General features: G+C 35.6%; 1 protein-coding gene across 2 annotated transcripts; it reads right to left on the reverse strand.

Annotated features, from left to right (window-relative positions):
- Positions 1–8738: 8738 nt before the first annotated feature.
- Positions 8739–13622, reverse strand: LOC117344133 (UPF0538 protein C2orf76 homolog). 2 transcript variants are annotated; one of them, XM_033906779.1, is made up of 5 exons: positions 13429–13622; positions 11191–11241; positions 10903–10940; positions 10001–10082; positions 8739–9720 (listed from the first exon to the last, which is right to left on the reverse strand). In XM_033906779.1, the coding sequence occupies exons 1-5, from the start codon at positions 13562–13564 to the stop codon at positions 9644–9646; spliced, it is 384 nt and encodes a 127-aa protein (XP_033762670.1). In that variant the 5' UTR covers positions 13565–13622; the 3' UTR covers positions 8739–9643. The 2 variants fall into 2 exon arrangements, with proteins under 2 accessions (XP_033762670.1, XP_033762671.1); XM_033906780.1 differs by having other exon boundaries at positions 9955–10082.
- Between the last annotated feature and the right edge of the window lie 6 nt (positions 13623–13628).

Genomic DNA, 13628 nt, shown 5'->3' on the forward strand with positions numbered 1-13628 from the left:
CTCTATCATGTCCAGTAATTCCGACACGATCTGGAATCCAAAACAGGATAAGGTGACCTGTCATTTCAAGGATGCCAAAAACTACATTTTGTAACAGAATGTTCTTAAAATTGCGATTTTTGATATTTTAGAGTACTGAAAACCTATGTAATATTGTTGTTTTCAATTTCAAATGAATTGCAACGGTTTCAGCTCTGAAAAGTGTATTATTAGGTAGACGGCTCACAAAGGATACTACCAGACAGCGGCCTACTTTCTCCTCTACAATTGAGCCATCGGCATGGTTCGTGTATGGGGGTATTGTGATTTCAGAAAAAGAACTCTTTTACTGGACCGTTAGAGTACGTAATTTTGTGTCATTGTGGAATGATAGGGTTGTATACATTGATTATCTATCCTAGGTACAAGATGTGTTGCCCTACCCCGGATATTTTCGAGTTTATCTATGCCATTGTATAGTTTATTCACTTTAAGCCTTACGGCTCATAAGGATACATATACATAATAACATAATATATAATCAATCATATGAAATACTAAATAATTCTATCATCAAATAATAAACATGATCTTGTACATTTCATGGACAATATAGATGTTCGAAAACAATTATAGGTACAAGATAAAGAACTTTCTAAAGATGGGCGGCTCTAAAGTGACAACTGAAATTTTAAACATAAATACTAATTCATAATTGATGGTGAATAATTGAAGAATCCGCAGCATTTCTGAAAAAGGAGCTAAGTAAAATATATTTGCAAAACAATAGTAGGGTCTATATGTCAAGTGGTGCTGTCAGGGGATGGACTATACAGCAAATGCAGGAGACGGAAAATGTACTAATGTAATATAACATAAATAAGTAAATGAGATCAAATTAAACTAAGAATGAATTCTGGACCGTGATAACAAGCTTGATTGTAAATACTTTCCGAGATTACATAAATCTTTTCTGTTACGTACAGATAAAAGCTGGACAAGTTTGAATGAAGAAGGGCGATTTCAATGATACTTTTTGATAAACTTTTTACGAATATCTACATAGAGTGGACAGACCAAAATAAGATGGAACTCGTCCTCAACTTGGTTTTGATTACAATAACGACATAATCTATTTGCCCTTTGTATATTACGATACCGGCCTTCTTCTATACAAAGTTGATGCGAGGAGAGTCGAAATTTCGAAATTAATTTGAAATATGCATCTGGAATAGACTTTGTTAAGTAAAATTGTAACGTAAAGCTATCGATCAGGAATTTATACAAAAAACATTTAGACGACCTTTCAATGTGCTATACGATTTCCGACATTTCGGTATGGTGGAGATTTTGTTTTGGTTTTGTTAAGGTGATACTTTAATACAGAAAGGGATGGACTTTTTTTTACTTCATTTGGCAATTTGTTCCATAAACTAACGGACGACGGAAGAAAAGAATTTTTTAAAAATGTAGTTCTAGTTTTAATCATAGATATGTCATTTGCTTGTCTAGTATTTCTAGTATGTATTTCAGATTGTTTGGGGGGAACGATATTTGACAGGTAAGAGGAGGTTAAATGATGTATCATCTGATGAATTTGAATGATTTTATGTTTTTCACGACGATCAGAGAGTTTCCCAGCAAACATCTTTATACAATAAATCAATACTGACAAGTTTTGTAGCACCGGTAACAATTCTTGCGGATTCTTTCTGAATGTCTTCTATTCTGTTTATCAAATACAATGGTAAATTATCCCAGATGACATCAGCATACTCTAATATTAGCCTAATGAAGGAAAAATAAATTCGTTCTAATGAATTGCGATCAAAAATAAATTTTATTTTGCGTAATACTGAGTCGCTTGGATGCTTTTGAAATAATAGAGTCTACATGATCTATCCAACTAAGCTCTGAGTTCAGTGTGACACCGAGATACTTATGAAAGTTTACAGTTTTAATGGCTATGTTAGTCATCGACAAAGCAGACATATGACACTTATTATGTTTTCTACTTACCAGTAGGGATTCGGTTTTATCCGCATTAAAATTAACTTACCATTTCGTTGCCCATTCCTGTATTTTAGAGAGATCGGAATTTATTATATTTGCCGATCTTATAGGGTTATCAACGACAAGATACGAAGTGGTATCATCGGCAAACAATTTTATAAGGCAATTTATATTAGATACAATGTCATTTATATGCACCAAAAATAGCAGCGGTCCGAGGATGTAACCTTGAGGAACGCCTGCTTTAATATTTACATAGTCTGAAACTTCTCCATTTAAAACTACACGTTGCTGTCTGTTTGAAAGATAATTTATAAACCATCCCAGTAAAGTTCCTGAAATTCCTGCCAATTTTAATTTATGAATTAGTCCCTTTGTGCCAGACGCGGTCGAAGGCCTTACTTATATCACAAAATATTACTTGCACCTCTTTCCCATTATCAATCGCCTTGCATATGTCATTCGTTAAAATTAATAATTGATTGACAGCTGAATCACCTTTAGTAAAACCAGATTGATGTATAGTAAAAACGTTGCTATCGCGAAGGAAGTTATACACATACTTAAATACACATCTTTCCATGACTTTCCCCAAAATATTTATTAATGATATGGGCCTATAATTAGATACGTTACTAGGGTCGTTCTTTTTAAAAACAGGGGCTATATTTGCAAGCTTCCAAACCTATGGATAACATTGTTCATTCTTTTCATCTCACCCTCTAACACACCGGTCTTACGCGCATCACGGGTCCTTTTAGGGATACCGAACAGACTTCTTTTTGCTCGATACATATTGAACAACTACGGACATAGTCTTAATCGCATTTTTCTCTCCTATCCCCGATATCAATTAGGAAGTTTCTGATTTATCGGGCCTTTAAAAAGGTTGATTTGGGCCGATATTTGCTGTTGGAAAAAAAATGCTTCTACATATATGTAATGTCATTTTAATTGCTACATATTCACATGTCATCTTTGGCTTCGGCAAAAGCCCCTTCATAAAAAAAATGATATTTATTTTTTTATGATTTTTAATTGCTACATATACATATGTCATCAGTGGCTTCGGCAATGTAAACAACCGGTTCCAACAACAACTACTTGAACTGTTACATAAACAATAAGCTGTTACACAGGTGTTTGGTAGGTTTTTCATTGAAGTTGTATTCTCCTGAAAAGAAATATATCATTGATGGCTTCATTGTTTCTTTGATTTTAATAATTCCTAAAATTAAACTTATTACAACGCAGAGCAACATGTTTGGTTAGGTACTTATTATATTATAATTTGAGACACTGCAAATAGGGATTAAATGTTCATTGCTTTTGTAGGCATTTCTTTGATTATCAATATTTGCAGTATATTAAGAAGTCAAAAATTATGTGTAATCAGTAACAATTTGTTCATCATGAAGAGCTTTCCTGAAATTTTTAGCTTACTTAATAATATAAAGTTTGAAAAAATGAATTATGATGTTTAACCACAGACATATAATGCTACACTGACATTGAACTTCATTTTCCACACAATTATTCTCCAAATTTCAGAGATAAAAACAACAATATATATATATATAGTTTCTGTTTTTAAAAAGTACAGATTTATATAAAGTATACCAGCTAAATTTATAAAGAAGGGGCTTTTGTCCGGGGGGGTTGGGTTAATGTCCGGGGGGGGGGGGGGGGGGCTTTCGTCCGGAGGGGCTTTTTGTCCTGGGGCTAATGTCCGGGGGGGGGGGGGGGGGGGGGCTTTTGTCCTACACTCGTGCTAAATACTAAATACCTATTGGTGATGGACTTTTGGAGTTTAGACCTTTTCATAAAAATATACTTTTATCACTTCAACCAGAGATGTATATACACTGTATATCATATACATATATGTCTCTGCTTCAACCAATCCTAACCGGATAGCAGCACTGTAACTTTAAAGTATAACCGAAACTGAAATTGATAAATATTTATATTTATTCCATGTGCGTCCCAAAGGAAACAGTCGAAAAAAACTTTATCAAAATACCGACTCCCAAATAGCGTGATTTGCACCTGTCGATCTACTGCTAATCCACGTACTTGTCACTCATGCTGAATTAAATTTGAAATTAAATTAACCTTACCTGTAAGTTGAAATTTGATTGCCAAAAGTTCAACTAACGACAGTCAGTATGGTTATGAATTGAACAATGATTTTTTGGAATTAGATTATGGTGAAGATGATTGAAATGAGTCAAAAGAAAATATTACAATTGAAGCTTGAATTTATATAGAATGTCGTGTATATTTTTGATATGTATTTTTTAGCAGATACGTGTTTTACAATCTAATTGAAACAATATCTATATTACACTTACACTATAGCGTAATGAAGAGATGTATTGTAATCAGATTGATTGTTTTAGGTACGCATGTCAATCACAGTTCACCGTATCATAAAGTTTGGACTCATTTGTTAAATTGATTGTTTAACAATAACATATATATATATTATTGCTACTGATGGACAATATCCTGCTATGATGAGTTTTAAAATTTGTTTTGTATTAAAGCCGGTATTGTTATCATGGCACTGTTATTTCCACGTCAGCCATGTGTCAAGTTAGTTGGGCTGTGTATTGTAAGAAGCAGTAAAGCGCCATTTGTGATATAGAATTTCTGATCGTGATGCAATTGATGAAAAATTATAAAGTAAATAAAGGCTGCAGTCATCACATTATCTGATAGTTTATATAAACATGTGGACATATTTTGTCGTGATATAACTTGTTGCATTTACTAAAATACTATGTTAGAAATAGGTCAGACCGGGCGGTATCTACTCTACGTAGGTATTTTTGACACCTGTAAAGTAAGTTGCATATCGCTAATTGGGACACCTGTTGAGGGACGAGACTGCTAGTCAACAAAGTTTGACAGGTTGGACGAGCACCTTTCATATTAACCGTCGCGGCCTGTACTGGTCAACAGGTAGTCCGGACATATAATGGTCTGGATAATCAGGATGATCCGTAAGTAAAGACAGTAGTTGACCATATTTACAGCCTGCGATATAACTTGACATCAGTATCTTGTTTTCCTCTCTCAATTGAGTGGGTTTTTTTTATTTAATTTTGTTAAACGAAGAAACTTATCAAAATGTATAGAATATAATATGACATACACCTTCGTACATTTACTCCCGAATACGAGGGGTTTGCTTTAAAAATCTTCTTTTTTTTTGTTTTGTTTTGCAAAATGTTTTTATTTTCCTTTTGATACAAAGCATAGTGACAGTAATGCAAATATACAAAGTTTCTATATATTAAATCATCTTCCTGTTGAAGTATATTTGGAATTTGGCAAGTACACTTTATACATATGAAGCTGCAACTTATTACAATTAATCATAACATAGTAACACAAAGGATTTGAATTAAAGAAGTGCTTATTTTAAGCAGAGACTTGTGATATACACAAGTCTCTGTTTTAAGTAAGGTTTTAAAAAAAAAATTACCGTTCGTACTTCATGGTAATATTACATACATTGTGTAAATGTCTTTGATCAAATGAGTCGTTTCTAAGTCATAATAGATGCCGAACTGGAAATGATTAGAGAAGACAAACAAATACCTCAGAGAGGCTCCCAATCCTAACAGAACAACTCGACAGTAAAAAAAATAAGTGATGATTATTATACCAAGGTTCCGGGTTATAAACGAGGATGCTGGACAGGGAGAAAGCTGGAACAACCTGGTTCCCGTTCAGGGAACGAGCTACCCTAAAATTGTTTTTGGGACACAATTTTCAAATTTGGTATATAAAATCATCGTTGGCTATGTGCAGTTCAGTATTACAATGGTGTGGCTTATGTACTTTACTCTATTTGGCATGATGGAACATTATAAAATATGACTGTATATGTATATTAAGTGGTTCTGTGGTACTAGTGAGTATATATCTTGGTTCACTCTATTCCTCAAGATAAACAGTTTTTCTATAAAAGATAGCTATCACAGGGGACTGCAACATTATCCCTTCTCCCCTATATAGTGCATAGCTTCCACAGGGGACTGACATGATCCCTTCTCCCCTATATAGTACATAGCTATCACAGGGGACTGACATGATCCCTTCTCCCCTATATAGTACATAGCTATCACAGGGGACTGTAACATGATCCATTCTCCCCTATATAGTACATAGCTACCACAGGGGACTGTAACATGATCCCTTCCCCCTATATAGTACATATCCATCACAGGGGACTGTAACATGATCCCTTCTCCCCTATATAGTACAAAGCTACCACAGGGGACTGTAACATGATCCCTTCTCCCCTATATAGTACATATCCATCACAGGGGACTGTAACATGATCCCTTCTCCCCTATATAGTACATAGCTACCACAGGGGACTGTAACATGATCCATTCTCCCCTATATAGTACATAGCTACCACAGGGGCCTGTAACATGATCCCTTCTCCCCTATATAGTACATAGTTATCACAGGGGACTGTAACATGATCCCTTCTCCCCTATATAGTACATAGCTACCACAGGGGACTGAACATACTCCCTTCTCCCCTATATAGTATAGCTATCACAGGGGACTGTAACATGATCCCTTCTCCCATATATAGTACATAGCTACCACAGGGGACTGTAACATGATCCCTTCTCCCCTATATAGTACATAACTATCACAGGGGACTGTAACATGATCCCTTCTCCCATATATAGTACATAGCTATCACAGGGGACTATAACATGATCCCCTCTCCCCTATATAGTACATAACTACCACATGGGCCTGTAACATGACCTCTTCTCCCCTATATAGTACATAGCTATCACAGGGGACTGTAACATGATCCCTTCTCCCCTATATAGTACATAGCTACCACAGGGGACTGTAACATGATCCCTTCTCCCCTATATAGTACATAGTTATCACAGGGGACTGTAACACGATCCCTTCTCCGCTATATAGTACATAGCTACCACAGGGGACTGTAACATGATCCCTTCTCCCCTATATAGTACATAGCTACCACAGGGGACTGTAACATGATCCCTTCTCCCCTATATAGTACATAGCTACCACAGGGGACTGTAACACGATCCCTTCTCCCCTATATAGTACATAGCTACCACAGGGGACTGTAACATGATCCCTTCTCCCCTATATAGTACATAGCTACCACAGGGGACTGTAACATGATCCCTTCTCCCCTATATAGTACATAGCTATCACAGGGGACTGTAACATGATCCCTTCTCCCCTATATAGTACATAGCTACCACAGGGACTGTAACATGATCCCTTCTCTCCCTATATAGTACATAGCTATCACAGGGGACTGTAACATGATCCCTTCTCCCCTATATAGTACATAGCTACCACAGGGGACTGTAACATGATCCCTTCTCCCCTATATAGTACATAGCTACCACAGGGGACTGTAACATGATCCCTTCTCCCCTATATAGTACATAGCTACCACAGGGGACTGTAACATGATCCCTTCTCCCCTATATAGTACATAGCTATCACAGGGGACTGTAACATGACCCCTTCTCCCCTATATAGTACATAACTACCACAGGGGACTGTAACATGAACCCTTCTCCCTATATAGTACATAGCTATCACAGGGGACTGTAACATGATCCCTTCTCCCCTATATAGTACATAGCTACCACAGGGGACTGTAACATGATCCCTTCTCCCCTATATAGTACATAGCTATCACAGGGGACTGTAACATGATCCCTTCTCCCCTATATAGTACATAGCTACCACAGGGGACTGTAACATACTCCCTTCTCCCCTATATAGTACATAGCTATCACAGGGGACTGTAACATGATCCCTTCTCCCCTATATAGTACATAGCTATCACAGGGGACTGTAACATGATCCCTTCTCCCCTATATAGTACATAGCTATCACAGGGGACTGTAACATGATCCCTTCTCCCCTATATAGTACATAGCTACCACAGGGGACTGTAACATGATCCCTTCTCCCCTATATAGTACATAGCTATCACAGGGGACTGTAACATGATCCCTTCTCCCCTATATAGTACATAGCTACCACAGGGGACTGTAACATGACCCCTTCTCCCCTATATAGTACATAGCTACCACAGGGGACTGTAACGTGATCCCTTCTCCCCTATATAGTACATAGCTACCACAGGGGACTGTAACATGACCCCTTCTCTCCTATATACAGTGCAGTAACATAGCTACAACAGCATCTGTAGCTTGATTACCATGCTGTTTTCTTCCTCAACTTGTATATTCCTGATGTGTTCTATTCAATTTGACCTATTTCTTATCTTTGATGTCCTTTGTGTCATACTATCAAAATGTCATCTCAGGGTTACAGCTCCCATCAAGATCAAATAAGTTTTCCTTGATACTCCAGAGATTACAAATTACATACAGTTAAGAGTGTGTTTGTATCAAGGGCGAGTATACCCAAAAGTATAATGCTCTATAAAACCATAATAATAATTATCTTCACTCATTTCACAGGGGTAAATGTGAAGTTTGGGGTAAATGAAATTAACAATTTCAATAAAGCAACGAAAACCCTTCCATTTACTGCATGAAGAGTATTTATCTTTCAGAATATATGGGTCTGAATAGGAAGGTAGTTGGCGATACATATGTAAAACACAAAATAATATACAAATGTACCAACATTTTGATCCTAACAAAATTCCACAGTAAAAATAAGACCAGCTGCTACAATCCTGTTCATTTACATTTCTTTATTGAGAGCAACATATTGTAGACCTAATAAATGCCCCTGACTTTACCAGGCACCGCATCATGTATGTGAGAGAAATAATTATACATGGACAACAATAAACACAATGTTAATATGGTCAGTTGTTCTTCAAGACTTTGCTCATTGTATAACAAGTCTGGAAAAGGATGACTTATATTTCATTTTGTCTTTTTTAAAGAAAACAGAAGGTATGCTGAAAATGGACATCATAATTAAAATAGAAAATAGCTGTAACATGTAAATGCCCCCACGTGCTATGTGACCTTTACATAAAGCTTGAACCAACCCATGAAAGAATGAAGTTGCTAATTGTTTGAATTGAAACAGTTGGGTGATTTTTATACATATGTTTTTTAACAAGTGTGACCTTGGCCTTGACACTCAGAAGCACAACGATGTCGGAAGTATACAAATACATGTACCCAACTATTGTATAAAGTTTGACCAACACCTGCCAAAGAATGAAGTTGCTAAGTGTTTATATAATTACAACGAAACAGGACAGAATGGTCATGGGCAACACTGCCCCCTCCTTCCCCCCTCCATAAATTATGACAAGGGGTATAACAAAGAGCAACAACACATCTGGAACAACATAAAACTCCATCCACACGAAGCGTCTTTCAAACAATGTTTCAGAGTTAACTGCAGCAAACTTGCCCATTAACATATTAACATTACAGTTAGTATACAGAATGATCTCGGTAAGGCATGACATTGCCATGCAGCATGGCTGACTTGATCCGCGGGTTCCCTCTATACTGACACTCCAATAGTAACTTAACCACAATATGTATCTTGAACACAGGCAAAAATGGGATATCCAAACATTAGCAAAATGTCAAGAAAATTTTTTGTGACGAGTTCACCATGTCAACTTAGGGTCCTTTTTGTATTTTTCATAGTCCTCCAATTTGAAATAAGACAATTCTGTCTCGTTTTCTGTAAAAGTAAGGAAATGGTGTAAGAAAGATGTTACAATATTATTATTTCTATCTTTTCACATACACTCCATATTTTTTCTTGATATCACCAAGAAACCACAAAGGTTGTACATTGTATTATGAAAGCTATTTTCATATTTATGATTAAGTTCATGATAAGATTTGGGATAAATGAGACCTCTTTTATTGAGGTTATTCTAGATTAACTATATTTATGAGATATAATGTGAACCATTTCCACTCTAATATATAATATTTACGCCGTCCGTTAAACTCACTGATGCCACTGTCTTGTAGAGTGATATCTGGTAATAGAATCAATTCCTCGTCGCGGTCAGTGTTTATGACAGGGTCACTCGTCTGAAAAATGTCCAAATATTACTTTAATTTCACCATATTTGATAAAAAGTTATTTTCACAAGCTCAAAAAAGTTCACACTTATATATACCAAAGAATGCTTCATACTTTTTTTTTCAATTTATATTTTGGAGATCGCAGACTTTCAAAATTTCATGATACAGAAAAGGTACATTTTATGAAACAATATATAAAAAAAACATATTTTAGCTGCTCTTTATGAGTTTTTGTAAATTTGAATAAAAAAGAAGATGTACTAGGTATATAGAAAATTCATGAGAACTTCTTCAAAATAGGGAGAATTTTACATACAAAGTATTCTTTATCAATATTATTTCTTTATCAAACAACTTGCCAATATGACAGTGCTGCAGATATGGCAGTGCTTTTTGTTTGTAATTGTTTGAAATCTAAATGAATCAGTTGGGGGCAAAATCATTCTGACAATGATAAATATGATTTACAGGACACTCAGGTTTTGTTCAGATATTGAGAAGGGATATATATTTTCTATCTCTATACACTCAATCTGACAGATATCAGCTATATAACTACATCACCTTTTTAATTTTGTCCCAGCCCAATACCGAGACAGGTTATATAAACTTATATTAATCACTGTTATGTTGGCCCTGACTGAAGCGCGAGGGGGGTCTTAATGTGGGAGGAAACAGGAGTGGTCGGGCAGGTGATTCCCTTAGCATTTTTATGTCCGATTGGCGATTCAGTCACCTAGATGAAAGACAAGTGTGCTACCAGTGTGACATCCAACCACTTAAAAATCTTCATTTACTACGTATTGTTGTACACATATATACATACCTTTGATCCGTGGGCTTGATGTAAAATTTTAATTGTGTCTGAAAATGAAAATAAGCCAAGATGTCATTTCCAGTTCTCTCTGCTATTTATCAAAATATATTTTATAAATATGTGAGTAAATATATATGAATACACAAGTTCTTTGATCTATATCAACAAAGTTAAAGAAAATGACAGAAAAAAATTGATAAATGTATAGAAACAGAATAAATTGTATCAATAAATTGGCTTTTTAAAAGATTTGTAACATGATATTTAAAAATTTGAATGTAAATTACATCAACTCACCATATTTATACGTTCTGAATGGTGGCGGTATTCCTGTCTTTGTTTTCAAGTCTGAAAAAATGAGGTGAATATTAATTGAGAATTAATTCATTTTTTTAACAATAACCAAGTCATTTTCTTATTGTTTTGCAGTAGTAGGTGTGGTGATCAGATACTGTATGTTGTGTGTTTAACAGAATTTTACATGAAGCTACAGTCGTCTTGGATTCAATTCTGGGATTTCTAAAAAGATGAGCTCTCTCAAAAGTCTTCACTCTTAAAAAACCAGTATACATTACATTCAATCAAGGACTATATGGTCACAGACGCACAGACTTTGAAGGAAAAACGGAGTATTGTAGCAAAAACTAGATGTGGCTAAATACTGCTAGCCAGGTACATAATACATATGTAGTTCAAATGGTTAGATCACAAGTATAAATAAAATTCTGTCTTTTCGTAATGCAGAGTTATCTGCTCTTGTCAGCAGGTATTGATGATTCCATTAGTCATTTTGTGAGGTTACTCTCATAAACAAATTACATGTATATAACAATCAACACCTGCTGTAAAGAGTAGGTAACTTAACTATGCATTATGTAAAGACATAATAGGAGTATGTGTGTCTTGGTCTGCGGTCATTGCATTTTCCCTCTTTTTTTCTTTTTTCTTCTAAATATTTGTAGATTTAATCAAAATATTCCTGACCATCTATTAATGATATTTTTGTCTGCATCGACTGCAAGTCAATCATGGATATATTCAGGGGTCACCAATTTACTAGTACAGTGTTTTTCCTGCCGACCCCATTCCTAATGAATTTTAGTCTTATTTTCCCAAAAAACTAAATTTTCAATTGCAAAACTTTTGAAAAATACGGAAAAATATTGATCTAATGGTAAATATTTAAAAAAAATATTAAATAAAAATGGACAGTCAAGGGTCAGATATGGTTTGTGCCATCTTGCAAAACTAAATTTACACTGTATTATAGAACAGGTAAGCTGACACTCATGAAACATAATTATAAGCGAGTAAATATTTCCCAATTTGGTCCATTGGAAGTTTGGTTTGTTTTTGTTTAACGTCCTATTAACAGCCAGGGTCATTTAAGGACGTGCCAGGTTTTGGAGGTGGAGGAAAGCCGGAGTACCCGGAGAAAAATCACCGGCCTACGGTCAGTACCTGGCAACTGCCCCACGTAGGTTTCGAACTCGCAACCCAGTGGTGGAGGGCTAGTGATAAAGTGTCGGTACACCTTAACCACTTGGCCACCGCGGCCCCATTGGAAGTCTGATAGTGCTAATGAGACAAAGGGAGATTTCTTGGTTGACAGCATCTATAAGTCTTGTTCCAGGGAATTTCTCTCTTTATCTCAATTTGTACAGTAGATAACTTGTGTGTTTGCAGTTACAGAATTGATTCCTGTTATTACAATTTGCACCTGTTATTACTTACATACAATTATTAATATTGATATGTACATGTCAATGTTTACCACTAAGGTACGGACCCTGGACCTCTGGCTTACTAGTCTTTCGCTGAACAGATTACATAGGCCTACTACCAATCTTAAACGGAGAACTTCTCATTGAGTTTCCAGCAGGTACATTGATGCTTGTGAAATTAACTCTAATTCCCTCATAATTAACTTTAATTCCCACATATATAACAAAGGTCATTATTAAATACATTTATTTCAGTACATCTGCTAAGAATCAAACCTGGGACTTCTAGCTTAATAGTACTTGGCTCAACTGATCAAGATCAAGCTAAAGAGAAATTCATTCTAGCTGAACAATTAGTATACTGTGGTAAGAATTTCCCAGGGGTACATTTTCATGTATTCCTATAACATAAAATAGGTATAGTTAGTTAAGACTTTTTGTGCCGACTGAGAAGTTAAGAGCCACTCGTCTTAAGTTTATAGATGTGTAATCGTTTAAAAGTAAAATTGTTGCAGTATATTTGCATGATTTCCATAATATATTTAATTATAGCAGTATATCCCCTGTACCAGACCCAGGGGACCTCCCTCTGTCTTTGTACACGTTTTCTAATATCACATTGCATTCATACCACCGTAAATGCAATAAAAACACGGTTCAACCTATATATATAAGTCTCTATAACTATATATATATAGGAGTAAATGAGACTATACACACAAATAACACAGGTTATCAAAAACAAAGCACCTGGGTAACTACAGCTGTAGTTAGAATTATTTCTCAAAAATGTGCATGCTTTAAGGTTTACCATTATCGACACTCTGCATAAATGTTTTAGTCGTCTGTGTTAAGTCCACATTCTGGAATACGACATGTTTGATGTTTCTATGTTCAAACGATCTGATTAAGCGTACTGTCACTGTACCGCATGCAAGATCGGTCATTTTGTCTAGGAATAGATATTAGGCAACACGCTAGTTTCTCTTTGCGTGAAATCCCGTCATTCTG

This window comes from Pecten maximus, chromosome 15, assembly GCF_902652985.1.
Source record: "Pecten maximus chromosome 15, xPecMax1.1, whole genome shotgun sequence".
Lineage (NCBI taxonomy): Eukaryota > Metazoa > Mollusca > Bivalvia > Pectinida > Pectinidae > Pecten > Pecten maximus.

Bases quoted from the DNA above. Each gene is read 5' to 3' on its own strand.
- LOC117344133 (XM_033906779.1), bottom strand. From the start codon at position 13,564: ATGACCGATCTTGCATGCGGTACAGTGACAGTACGCTTAATCAGATCG. The intron at 10,941-11,190 runs GTGAGTTGATGT...TTTCATTTTCAG, and splicing joins ATTCAGAACGTATAAATATG to ACACAATTAAAATTTTACAT. The intron at 9,721-10,000 runs GTGAGTTTAACG...TTACTTTTACAG, and splicing joins TCTACAAGACAGTGGCATCA to AAAACGAGACAGAATTGTCT.